This window comes from Myotis yumanensis, unplaced genomic scaffold (genome assembly GCF_028538775.1).
Source record: "Myotis yumanensis isolate MYYU_CA2020_CCGP unplaced genomic scaffold, mMyoYum1.0.hap1 SCAF_4, whole genome shotgun sequence".
Lineage (NCBI taxonomy): Eukaryota > Metazoa > Chordata > Mammalia > Chiroptera > Vespertilionidae > Myotis > Myotis yumanensis.
The window spans coordinates 106,056,514-106,069,113 of NW_027223755.1; the positions used below are offsets into that span (position 1 = coordinate 106,056,514).

A 12,600-nucleotide genomic window follows, 5' to 3' on the forward strand; every position below is an offset into this window, starting at 1 on the left:
GAAGACAATGATGCCTTCCCAACTGTTAGGCTCCAGCTGCGGCCCCTCTTCTAAGAGAGGATGACTTTGTATTTTTTATTTTAGATTCAGAAATTTCAGGTCAGGTCTCCAAACAGATTCCACAGAAAACATAAACACACACATGCCCCCTCACTGGCAGGGTGCTGTGTCAGGGCTTTGGAGTTTCCCAGCATCCAGGGTTAGGGAGGCAGGCCAAGGCCCCAGCAGGCACACACACTGCAGCCCAAGGCAGCACAGTCAGTATTTCCGCTGCCGGGGGAAGAGACTACTCCCTGAGGACCGCAGTGGGGGGCTGGTGGGGCTGGGGTCCCCTGAGTCCAGGCTGAACAGGTCCCTGCCAGTACGAAGGATCTGCTCCTCCAGCTTCTTGTGTCGCTTCATGTCTGAGAGGACTTTGTCCAGGCGGGCTTCCCGTTTCTGGCTCCGGGCTGAGCTTCCTGGAGAAGGGAAGGTGAGAAACGTGGAGGGGGTGAGGCCATGCTCTTGGGGAATCACCAGGGAAGACCCCCTCGGGCAGTGGAGAGCAGTGCAAAGGCCCCAGGGTAGAAACAGGGAGGTCTGTCCAGAGAGTGTAGAGAGCTGGGGAGACATGAAAGATGAGGCCAAAGAAATGAGGTGGAGGCCATGATAAGGGGTTTGGATCTTATTTTAAATGGAAATGCCTTTGGAAGCCTTGGTGGGGGTTGGATACTCTCTCAACACGCTCTCCCCTCTCTCCCCAGCAATGGAAACCTTTGGAGGATTTTAGACAGAGAAGTGACATGATTTATGTTCCAAAAGGATCATTCTAGTCACTGAGATTGGAGGCAGAGAGATCAGTAAGGTGCTATTGCAACTCAGACGAGATGGTGGCTGGGATGAGCGGATGGTGTTGAAAGTTGCAGATGAACTTGGAAATGTTGTGGAGGCAGAGCTACTGGACTTGCTGCTGCTGGCTTGAATGTTGGAGTAAGAGAAAGAGAAATCAGGAATGGCTCTACAGGTAAATTCTAGGAAGGCATAAGGGTGAAAACTGGGTCAGGTTAGCAGATGTACACAGGGGTATACGGGTGTGAACCTAGATAATAATGAATGACCAGGAAGACCTGGACTTCTGGGGAGAATGGAGAGAAAGGAAATGGGAGCCATGATAGAGTTACCTGTGGAATTCTCTTAAAGGAATACAGTGGGGCCTTGACTTATGAGTGTCCTGACTAACGAGTTTTTTGAAATACCAGCTGTCTCTCCACCGATTTTTTGCATTGAGTTGATAGAGTAATTTGAGTTAACGAGCTCCTTAACGAGCTGGGTCTCTGAACGAATTAAACTCCTAAGTCAAGGCCTCACTGTATAGGGTTATGGGTTTAAGCCAGTGGTTCTCAATCTTGGCTGCACATTGGAATCACCTGGGAATCACTTTGTTATGGGGTGGGGCCACAACATTGGTAACAAAGAAACAGAATTTCCAGAGGATGAGGCCCAGAAATCAGGATTTTAAAAAGATTCCCAGGTGATTCTAATGTGCAGCCAAGGTTGAGAACCACTGGTTTAAGCTGAAAGGATGGCGCCCCTGTGTGAACGCGCTCCCCTGCAGCAGCAAGTTGTAGAACAACCAAGGCACCAGACAACGGCCCCTTGGAGAGTCACTTTCTGGGTAAGCGGGAGCAGAAGCCCTTCATCTCCCCCCACCCCGCCTCCCTCCTGTCAGTCAGTACCTGGAGTGCGTCTCCGGTCAATCAGGGAGTCCTTTGGTGTCATCGGCTCATCATCGAAGTCAAATTCTGTGGGCATGTGCGGCCTGGGACAGGTGGGCAAGGAGTGAAGGGTGAGGGTGGTGCTCCGCCCGGCCTGCCAGCGTTCTCTCCTGCTCTCTTCCCTCCCTCCGTTTTCCCTGCTCCTGAGTCCCACCTCCCCCCGCTGTTCCCTCCTGGTCCTCACTTTTCCTCTTTCTCCTCTTGGGCCTCGGGCTCCTCGTCGGATCTCTCCTCTTCACTCTGAGCCTCGGGAGTGGGCGGCCGGCGGGGCAGGATCTCCGCCTGCAGCTCCAGGGTGCCTTGGGCGGCCAGCAGTTCATAGAGCCGCTGGATTTCGGAGGGGGGCGGCCTCCAGGACTGCCCATCGGCGGGCAGCTCCACCTCCTCATCGCTGCAGGGCACGCACCAGTCCTCGGAGTCGGCCTGGGCACGCTCCTCCCCCTCGGCGCCGGGGGCTTCTCCCGGCACCTCCTCGACCCCAGACCCCTCGCGCTCGGCCTCCTCCCGGCCTCCTTCCCCCTCTTCCTCGGCTCTACCGGCCGCAGCCGAAGGGCCTGCGGTGTCTCCCACGGCCAGAGCCTGGAGGCCGGAGGTCACCTCCCCTTCTTCGGACAGAGGCGCCGCCGTGGTGGCCACAATGTCTCCATGGCCCCGGACCAGGGACATAAGCCACTAAGGAAGGGACCCCGGGATGACAGGGGAGGCGGGAGCCCTCCGCTGGGGGCCCCGGTCCCGGGGGAGGGGCGTCCCTAAGGCTGGCTCTCCAACCAATCGGGCTCCAGCAGCGATCCCCGCGACCAGACCGCCGGTCCCCGGGAGGGGGCGCTCAGCTTCCGGCAGGGACCCCGCCCACGGACTGGGGTCCGGTGCTCCGTGTCCCCGGCTTCGGCGGGACCCACGGCCCGGCCGGAGCCGCTCTTCTCGCCGGCACGCCGCCCCCTCCGCCGCTCGCGGAGCCGCCCCCTCCGCCGCCGTACGCACCTGGAGCTCGGCCCGCTGCGGGCGGCGCAGGGGCGCAGGGCGCAGGCGCAGAGACGGCGTGGCGGGCGCCCCGCCAGGGAAGCGATCGGGGAGGGGAAGCGGGGAGCTCGCACATGCGCAGGCGGCGCCGGGCGCAGGCTTCGCCCGCAGGAAAGATGGCGGTCGGCGCGGGGCGGGCGCGCTACCCGGGAGGTTCGCCCCCCGCGGGGCAGAGCTTGCGCACCAGGTGGCGGACCAACGTGAGGACCAACTGAGGCCGGAAGCGAGTTTCATGCAGGCTCCATTTATTGGTGTTTCAGACTCATGCAGCATCCGGCATACAAAAAGGGAGAATTAGTTTAATGTATCCTTTTTTTTTTTTGGTAGACTTTTAGTTTTTTGGGGTTTTTTTTCTTTTTTCTTTTCTTTTTTTCAGAAAACAAAAAACCCGCTAACTCCAAACCGCGTTGTAGCTCGGTGTCTGCCTCCCTAGCGGAATGTCGCGTGCAACACACTTCCCTCCTCTTAGAAAATCATTATACGGCGCCCCGTCCCTCCCTCGCTCCTCGAGGCTGTAGCTTTGGTCCTATTTGGGGGTTCTTACGTTACGAAGCACGTGAGTCACCCCAGCCTTTGCCTTGAAGACACTGGCCGACTGGGTTGAAAAGCCCAGGTGGGGCAGTCAGTAAATTAGGGCCCACCGGGGCGGGGCAATAGCTGCACCTCCCTCCTCCCGGGTGTTTGAACTGCGCTCACCTCGCCCGCACAAGTCCCCAGGGGAGCCCGCCGGCCAGCTCTGCGACCCCGGGGCGCCCTGGAGGCATCCGGACCTGGGTCTTCCCGGCAGAGAACAGCCCTGGGCTACAGGGTCCTCTCCCGACATTGCTGCCCTTTCCCAGCCTGCTCTAAGTGCTGGAGTTTTTGCAGAATAATCAGTGACAGCAGAAAAACCAGAGGAGAGGATCCTTAGGGAAGGGAAGGATGCTGAGGGGAGATGAGGCAGGGAGAGGAACAGGGAAGAGGGTGTGGAGAGGGACGGAGAGATGATACAGGAGAGGAGGAAGAAAGGAATGGGGGGAGATGGCAAGACAATGAAAGTTGGGGGTGGAGACCAGGTTTGAAGTGCAGGTCATTTGGGAGGTTTGAAGAAGTGCAAGATGGGAGAAATGCAGGGAGGCTGAGAGTTTGGGAGATGTTGAGGGAGGTTTCCAGAAGTGCAGGGATAGAGAGGCTGAGAGGCTGGACTGGCTGCAGGCAGAAGTGCAGGGAGACTGGAAACAGTGCAGGGAGAAGGGAGGCCTACGGTTGGCAGAGGAGCCTGGCAAGATGCAGGGCCAGGAAAGCTGTAAACAAGGCTGCTCAGGCTCCCTTGGTCCCTATGGGTGCGGGCCTGGGCCATCGACTGGGCTCCCGGCGGGGGAGCAGGGGAGGATGGGCCCAAGACAGCTCCCAACAGGAAGAAAAGTCTTGGAATGCAGGGCAGAGCCCCTCACTTATACACTGTGGAAGAGGAGAGGGAGGGACAGACAGAGAAAGAGACAGTGGGTGGGGGAGACAAGGAGAGACAAAGGACAAGTAGGGGAGACAGACAGGAGAGAGCAGGGTCGGGGGGTTAGTAAAGCTGCCCTCGCCAACCCTTCCGTGCCTCCCAGCCTGTCCCAGACCCCCACTCACCGCCTAAGTTGATGACACAGGAGGCGATGATGATGAGGACGCCCCCGACCAGCGCCACGATGCTTAAGAGCTTCGCCACTCGACCCAGACGCTGGGCCCCATCCACATCCCCCTGCTGCAGACTGTTCCGGGACTGAGATTAGGGTGAGGAGTGGGGCATCATGGCCAGGTCAAGAGAAGCCAGCTCAGCACGGATCAGGTGAGAGAGCCATCCAGAGGAGAGAGGTCAGCTCGTGGTTAGGGAGGGAGGAGAGATGGAGAGACAGAGGGAGGGGGGCATAGGTCAGCAAGGTTGTGCGAAACCTGCCTGGCCATCCCTCCCACCTGAAGGGTGGGGCAGTAGTGGCTCAGAGGGTGAAGCCCTGTACTTTGGAAGCGAGATCCATGCAGAGAGGGAGAGCCAGGCTATTCCTGGGGCTTTGTCCCAGTGCAGGTAGTGGGGAGCCGCAGCAGGCTGGGGCCAGGGTCTCGGGGAGGGGGAGGGGCTCACCATAACGGCATAAGCGAAGGCCACAATGTTGACAGGCCACATGGGGCAGAAGCAGGACAGGATGGCGAGGATGATGTAGTCGCGAGGTTTCTGGGTGCCCTCACCTCCCTCTACCCCAGATCCTGCTAGCTGGGAGCTGGGGTGGCGGCTCAGGCTACCTCGGGGAGATCCTGGATGCCCACTGTGAGCCCTTCCTACTCGGTCCTCCTCAACCAGCTGCTGCAGCACGCGGGGAGGAGCCCCATTGGCTGGGGGGGCTTTTGTTGAGGGTGATGAGTGAGGCTGGGGGGCCGGACCCTCGTCCCCATCGCCAGCCTGCAGGGGAACGACTGCCCCATTCTCCTGCTTGTCCTCCACACTCTCAGTCAAGAACTCAGGGGTGGGGTCCTCCTGGGTAGGGGGCTCTGGCTGCAGGGCTGACTTGGGAGTGGGCTGGGAACCTGACTGGAGGTCTCGCTGGGGTGTGGGCTGTGAGGCTGGCTCACGCGGGCCCGCAGATTCCAGGTTCGACCCCTGGTCTGCAGTGGCCTCTTTGCTCATTTCTGGCTTGGATGCTGGCTCTTGGCATACTTCTTTGGGCCTGGAGTGGGCTTGTGGTTCCCCTCCTGGGCTTGAGCTAAGGTCTTTGGCCTGGGCTGTGTCGGGGGCCCCTGTTGGGGTTTCTGTGTTTTCTGGAGCTAGCCCAGCCTTGGGCTCTGAGTCCACAGGGTCCACAGTGATGTCTGGACCTGGCTGCAGGGCCTCAGGCTCATCCGGGACCCCAGCTGGGGCCTGGAGAGGGCCAGTTCCAGCCTCAGAATGGCCAGGCCCTTCTCCCTGGGTCTGGGGACCCTCCTCTATCCCCTTTATCTCAGAGGCTTCAGAGCTGCTGGCTGCCATCTTGTGATGGGAGAGAGGAGAGGGCCTCTGTGGGGAGGACGGAGCAGCAGAGACAGCAGCAAATCCTGGAAGAGGAGGAGATGAGCTTGGTGTGAGGAGGAAAGAGGCAGCTCTCAGCACTGCAGCCTAAGAGGGTTGTGCTCCTGTCTCCGGGCCAGCCCTGGGCTGCCTCTGGGGAGAGGAAGAAAAGTTGGGGTTTCCTTTGCCTTGGGGTGGGACGTCTCTGGGGAGGAGTGCTCTGCTCAAATTCTTCTGCTTGGAGAGCCCTGGGAAGGTTAACCCTTTGTAAGCAGGACCCTCCCCATGGTCTTTTCCTGGGCACCCCCAACAAGATCCAGCCTCCCAGGTCCTAGCAGATGCCCCAGCACCTCAAAACCAAGCTCTGCAGACACCCATACACTCCGACAGGCAGACTAGGCAGAGGCCCGCACTCACATTCCACTCCCGCGTCCTCCCCTACCTGGGCGCCAGTGGGTGCGGTTTTCTTGTTGCGTGTTTGGGGCGCAGATGCCCCCGCTCCTCCCTGAGGGTCCTGGGCATCTCCTCTGAGCCCCTTCTCAGCCCCTCTCCCAGGGATTCCCTTGTCCCCGGGGTGCCCCCGGCGCCTCCTTCCTTTGGCTTGGCGCGCCTTGCACCACCAGCCAAGAGGCCATGCGCCCGTATTCCTGTGCGGTACAGCCCTCCCCGGCCTCTGCAGTCTGTCCACTCCTACCCGCAGCCTCAGTCCATCCGTCTCACCTCAACGCCGGCCTCCAGACTGCTCCCGCCGCTGCCGCCGCTGTTGCAGCAGCCGCAGCCCGGGAGGGAGCGAGTCAGCGAGCAAGCGAGGGAGGGAGGCGGCGGGTCTTCCCTCCGCTCTGCTCATCCCCTCCTCTCAGGTCGCTCTGCTCTTCCCCTCCTCTCCCGTCCCCTCCCCTGCGCTCGGCTCCGCTGCCGCACGCGCTGCCCCCGCCCCTCCAGGCCCGCCCAAGGGAGCCACGCGTGCCAGGCCCGTGTTACCCAGGCAACCGGCTGGGGGACCACTCGCGCCAGCTCCCTGCTCCTTCCCACGCGCACCTCCTGGGGGTATCCCCTTCCCAAGTCCCGGGCCCCTCCCGCCAACGGTCACCGGGGTTCCTGGCAGAGGCAGGGGGTTGGGTGAAACGGAGAGGGATCAGCGAAGAGGCAGGTCCAGGGTGAGAGGCAATACTGGGTGGACGCACCCCTCCGAGCGTAAAGAGGGGAAGGGAGATGAGGCAAAACTGGGGGAGGCTGCAGGGTGGGGTTTCAAGAGAAGGGAGTCTGCAGAGTCCCTCTACCACAAAGCAGCCGCAGAAATTGGTACTGGAAGGCTCAAGGGTCCCTGGAAAGAAAAGCCAGGCCTGGGAGGGAATTACCAGGGGGCAGGGCAGGGGCCACAGCGGTGTCTGGAACAGGAGGAAGGGGCTGGGGCAGAGTCCCAGAGAAGACAGGGTGGACCATGGCAAGAATGAAAGGGGCAAGTGCAGTTTTTCTTCTCAACCTCACTGCTCGGAGTCCTAGGGTGCAGACTTCCCAACCTTTCTGCAGCGACATCATCGGCCATCTCCTCAGGGCCTGAGATGTGTTAGTATTTGGCTGGGTTCTAGGAACTGTTTGGGTTTCTAACCCAAGCCTCTCCAAATCTGCAATAGCTGGCTTTTCTGGGCCTGTCCAGATTGGGTACCCCCCACTCCCACCTCTGGGAGGGAAGAGCCAGAGCTGCAGAAGGCAGGACAAGGCAGCGACCCATAGCCCCAAGAAAACCCTTGGGGCGGGGGGGCAGGGATTTTGGTGAGAGCAATTCATTCAAGCCAGAGCCAAGTTTTTATTTAAAATTTATTGTAATGGGATCCACGCCAAGAGGAGGGGGTGAAGGGTAGGGAACATGCAGGGAACACAGGAACACGATGACATGGCCAGGGCCACAGCTTCTATCTTGGGGGAGAGGGATGAAAAGGCCGGGGCTGGAGCTGGGGTGGAAGAGGAAAGGGGGAGACACTGCAGCTGCCTTCCTCCACCCCCAGGCAGCACCTCTAGTCCCTGGACCTCCCCATTTACCCTGGCCTCCTAAAGTTCCATTTCTTGTCCTGCCTCCGGCCCAAGTAGCTCCTTTTGCTCCCCTTGACTTGTTCTCCCCTGACAGAGTCTTAAGGAGTGTATGCTTAGGGCTGACCCTAAACAACCCTGCCTTATGAAGGCACAAACCTTTGCCTTCCCTGCTTCTGCCCCTTCTCAAATCTCACCTTTCCCCTCTCTAGGACAGAATCTTTGATTCCCCTCCTTTCTCTCCTCCCTCCCCCTGGAAAAAAAAAAAAGCACCAACTCCCCAGGGAGGGGCAGCAGACAGTAGGGGGGGACTGGAAGGAGCGCAAGGACCACCAAGGGAGGAGGCTCACAAATCCCTGGAAGGGCAGGGCAGGGGGTTACAGAGAGGAGAGGGGTGAAGGCAGTGGCCGCTCCTGTCCTCTGCCACCCCTGCCCACTGTCCAGGGGGCTTGAACACAACCAAGGGGACAGGTGTGTGTGGGGGCAGGTCTGATAGGGAGAAGAGGAGCAGGAGAAACAAATCGTTAAAACCTAGTGAATTCCCCTAAGAAAACATTTCTTCCTCCTTTCCTTCAGGAGGCTCCTTGGGTGGTGGGGGAAGCAGTGAGGAGTTGATGGGAAGAGAGGAGGGGGAAAGGATACCAAGGGACTTTCCTCCATTCTCCCCCCTCCCCCTCCCCAACTAGGAGTTCACCAAGGCTGGGAGGGAAGTGGCTGAGAGCTCACAGGCACCCCCTCGGCCCCAGAGAGGGAGCCCACAGCTGTGGGAGGGGCTGCCACTGATGCAGCTGCTGCTGCCGCTGCCGCTGCTGCCGCCGCCGCTGCCATTGGACAGACCTCACCGGTACCTGCATGGTGAAAAACATCAGATCACAGCGCCATCTGAATGGCAAGAGCCTTGCCCCTGGCCCCAGACTCCCTCCCCGGGACACAGCCGTTGCTCACTTCCTGTTTGGTCCCCAGAGGCTTCGGCCTGCATCCTTACCCAGTTCTCCTGAAGGGCCCTCTCTGTTCCCAGAAGTCTCCCTAACCTGAGTGATAGATGGACATCCCTGGCCTTCCTGAGATCCCCTACTGGGCCCCTTGAGCCCCCTTGTCCCACACACACCATCTCCCCCAAGCCATGTCCCACGCCTTGCCTGGTGGGTGCGGGGGTCCCCCTCAGCAGGTGGGCTGTGGCTGGGGGGCATCTCCCGGGACAGGGGGGGTGGCCCCCCCTAGATGGGTCTGCATGTGGCCGGCCAGCTGGGCAGGGGTCTTGCAGTGCACGCTGCACAGCTTGCACAGGATGCGGTCAGCCCGCGGGGCCTGGAGCCCATGGTCCTTCACCGCGTGGATGCGCAGGTATGCTGCCGTGGTGAAGCCTATGGGGGGGGGGGGGGGGGTGGATTGGGATGGGGGGGATGGGGTCAGCCAGGTGGAGACCCCAGAGACGGGGTTATTCTCCTAGGCTGGGGACACTCTCCTCAGATGGCCCTGTCCTCCTCCCACATCCTTGGTAACCTGGGGCCAACTACTCTGCTGGGGCTGGTAGGTCGCAGCCCCACCCTGAGCTTTGGACCTAGTTGAGTAGTGTCCGCTCCTTGGCATTGGTACCCAGAACCCATCCTCTGTGGCTGAGGGATCTCTCCTGGGGTGACAGGCCACTGATTCCTAGCCACTTGAAGGGTTGACCCTCAGTAGAGACGGCTGTGTCCCCTCCCTCCAGTGCCCCATATAGTCTCAGCCCAGTTATTCAGTGAATAAGCAAGTCTTTTTAAAAGCAGCTTTCTCTGCTACTGGGGTAGGGTGCATGCTTGTTAAACTCCTGCCAAAGTACTCCACTTGTCGCAGGAGCCGAAGATGAGAAACTGTGGCTGCACAGCTGAAACCTTGTCTCTCAACCCTTGGGCACTCTTGACCATTCCTTCCCCAAAATAGCCACGTCCCATTCCCATCCTCCCCACCCACACCCAGAAGTTGACTCTTTCTAGTAGATCATCTCTTCCAGCCACGACCTCTTAGAACTTAATGATGTTCAGTGGGCCCAAAGTTGCTTCATTTGCTTCCTAGCGGGCTCTAGATGCCACGAGCTCTGTTACAGCACCTTTAACTCACATCTGTGAAAGGGCCTCTGGCTCTGTCCCCACCCATTGTCCCTGGCCCTCCCAGCATCCCTCAGCATGTACCTTTGTTGCAGAGCTCACAGACATGGTGAGGGCCCTGGCTGTGCACCTTCATGTGGTCCGAAATATAAGCCGAGCTCAGCATCTTGCCACATACGTGACATGGCACCTTCTCTTCATGTCGTACTGTGTGCGCCCTCAGTCGATCCTTCGTAGCAAAAGCTGCCTCACATTTCTGGGGAAGGGGGAGGGGTGTGGGGGGTGTCAGGAGAGTTAAAGCTTCAGGGAGTGGGGAGAGGGGAACAAGAGGTTAAAGGAATCAGAGCCTTGGGGATCTTTGATCTGTAGGAAATGGGAGTGAGACGATGAGGCCTTGAAGAAGGGATGAGAAAATGGAGTGAAAAAGCAAAAAGAGAGAAAAAGGGGGTCTGAGAGGCTGAACTCAGACAACTACAATGAGGATCAAAATCATGAAAACCAAGACAGGAAGAGGGCCTCCTACCTCGCATTTGAAGGGCCGTTCTGTTGAGTGCACTTGTCTGACGTGACTGTTGAGGTGATCCGGCCTGGGGACACGTTGGGGATGGGGTTAGGCCCTGTGCTGTAGAGACGCCCCCACCTCTGCCTAACCTAGTACAAGAGACCTTTCCCAGGTCCCTGCATTTCCTCCCAAGCCCTGGGGATCAGAGTCCTAGCCGGGCAGGAAACCCCTCCCCTGGAGCAGGGCTGCCTTGTCCACGCCACGCTTTCCAACAATCCTAAGACCCACCCCCTTTGCTAAGTACCACCCCCTGCTCCCTGGTAACCCAGAGAGGCTCTTCTCCCTCCTCCCTGGGAGTGGCTCCCAGTCCCCATCCTCAGAAACCTCCTCCCTCCCCACCAGCCAAGGCCAGGCCACCTCCATAGCAGTCCCTCCCTCCCCACGGCCTAGAGAGCGGCCAAGGCCTGGGCCCCGTGCACACCGGGCCCCGTGCACACCGGGAGAAGCTCTTGCCACAGTGGGAGCAGTTGTAGGGCTTGTGCACAGCGCCGTCATGTGAGCGCACGTGGTAGCTCATGCGGTCCTTGCGCTTGAAGCGCTGTTGGCACACAGGGCACTGGTAGGGCTTCTCGTCGGAGTGCGACAGCTTGTGTCGGTTCAGATGGTAGACGTCGCGGAAGGCCTTGCCGCACATCTCACAGGCGTGGTTCTTCCGGATGCGCTTTCCCGAGGCGGTCGTGGTCACTACACCACCGGCTGCCACTGCAGCCGCTCCACCGCCTGCACCCGCTTCTCCCCCTCCTCCGCCGGCTCCGCTCAGCTGGGGCACGCTCAGGAGGCTCAGGGGCACCATAGTGGGCATCTTCATAGCACCCGAAGGCACCCGGCCGGCCTTGGCTCCCGTGTGGATGGCCTCGTGCCTCCGGAGGTTGTAGCCGTTCTTGAACTCCTTGGCGCACAGGGCGCAGATGTAGGGCCCCTTGCTCTTTGTCTTCTTCTCCAAGGCAGATGCAACCGAGGCCACGGCGACCGTCGAGGTTGGGGATACGACGGCGGTGGCCGCGGCTGCGGCGATGGTGGCGGCAGAAACAGGGGGCGCAGCCTCGGCAGCGGTCGCAGACACCGGCGGGGCCGGCGGAGGGGGTGCGGGCGGCTGCTTCAGAGCCGCTGTGTCCACTGTGGAAGCGGCGGCCGGGGCTGGAGGCGCTGCAGCAACAGCGGCGGCGGCGGCGGCAGCTGCAGCGGCAGCAGCGGCGGCGGCGGACTCCTGGGCGGCGGCGAGAACCGGGAGCAAGTCCACCTGGAGGGGCTCGGCCGTCGGGGCCTGGGGCGTGGGTGGGGGCGCCGGCGCGGCCTGCGGAGACAAGACACCATGTAGGCCGCGGCCGTGGGTTGGCGCCCTCCCAGCCTGGCCCGGCACTGCCGGCCCCTACTCACCTGGAATGGACTCTGGGCGCAGCCCTGGGAGGCAAAGAAGCGGGACTGGAGCTCAGCCCCGACCTGCAGGGGGTTCTGGGCGTGACCCTGAGGTGGCGGGAAGGAGTTCATGAGGCCGCCCACCCCCCGGGAGTCCAGGCCCAGCACGGGGAAGGGGGGGGGCCAGCAGCGTGCAAGGGAACACGGGGAACATGGCCTCGGCCACGGCGGGGTCCCTGGGGCTCAGCGGGGGCCGGGGGGCGCGGGCCGCGTGGGGCCTGGGCTCGGGGCGCCGCCCCCAGCCGGCCGGGCTGGGCCGCACCGAACGCATGGCCCGAGGGCCGCCCCGCCGCCCGCGCACCCCGGCCGGCGGGAGGGAGGGAAGGAGGGCGCCTGGCGGGCCACGGAGCGCAGCAGTGATGGTGGGGGCGGGAGGCCCCGCGGGGCCAAGGACCGGGGGCGGGGGCCCAGGCGGCAGCGGCGGCGGTTGGAGCCTGGTGGGGCGGGGTGGGGGGAGCGAAGGAGCAGCCTCGGCCCCCGCCACGCGCGCGCCCAGCCGGCGCCTCGGGGAGGGCGGGGGAGGGCGCGAGGGAGGGAGGGGGACAGCTGCGCGCGCACCGGGCGCGCGGAGGGGGGGTGGGACGGGAGGGAGGGCGGGCGGGAGGGGGTGTGGGAAGGGGGGGTGGGGGCGGGGGGAGGGGGTTGTTACCTGGAAGATGAAGCTGCTCCAGTTGCCGGGATCCATGGCGGAGGGAGGGAGGGAGGTGGCTCGTGCTCACCCTGGGGCGGGAGGAG

At 61.5% G+C, this 12,600-nt stretch overlaps 3 protein-coding genes across 3 annotated transcripts; all 3 read right to left on the minus strand.

Annotated features, from left to right (window-relative positions):
- Positions 1-25: 25 nt before the first annotated feature.
- PAGR1 (PAXIP1 associated glutamate rich protein 1) lies at positions 26-2,742 on the minus strand. The gene is made up of 3 exons (XM_070413546.1): positions 1,939-2,742; positions 1,716-1,798; positions 26-458 (listed from the first exon to the last, which is right to left on the minus strand). Exons 1-3 carry the CDS (start codon positions 2,418-2,420, stop codon positions 259-261), a joined length of 765 nt encoding a protein of 254 aa, XP_070269647.1. The 5' UTR covers positions 2,421-2,742; the 3' UTR covers positions 26-258.
- Positions 2,743-2,997: 255 nt separating this feature from the next.
- Positions 2,998-6,657, minus strand: PRRT2 (proline rich transmembrane protein 2). The gene is made up of 4 exons (XM_070413545.1): positions 6,496-6,657; positions 4,879-5,822; positions 4,389-4,521; positions 2,998-4,214 (listed from the first exon to the last, which is right to left on the minus strand). The coding sequence occupies exons 2-4, from the start codon at positions 5,755-5,757 to the stop codon at positions 4,204-4,206; spliced, it is 1,023 nt and encodes a 340-aa protein (XP_070269646.1). The 5' UTR covers positions 5,758-5,822; positions 6,496-6,657; the 3' UTR covers positions 2,998-4,203.
- A 1,909-nt stretch (positions 6,658-8,566) lies between these two features.
- On the minus strand, positions 8,567-12,299 carry MAZ (MYC associated zinc finger protein). The gene is given in 7 exon segments (XM_070413547.1): positions 8,567-8,651; positions 8,943-9,167; positions 9,972-10,143; positions 10,411-10,474; positions 10,887-11,743; positions 11,827-11,985; positions 11,987-12,299. Coding segments are annotated over 6 exon segments (1,605 nt in total). The 5' UTR covers positions 12,137-12,299; the 3' UTR covers positions 8,567-8,651; positions 8,943-8,964.
- Positions 12,300-12,600: the final 301 nt, after the last annotated feature.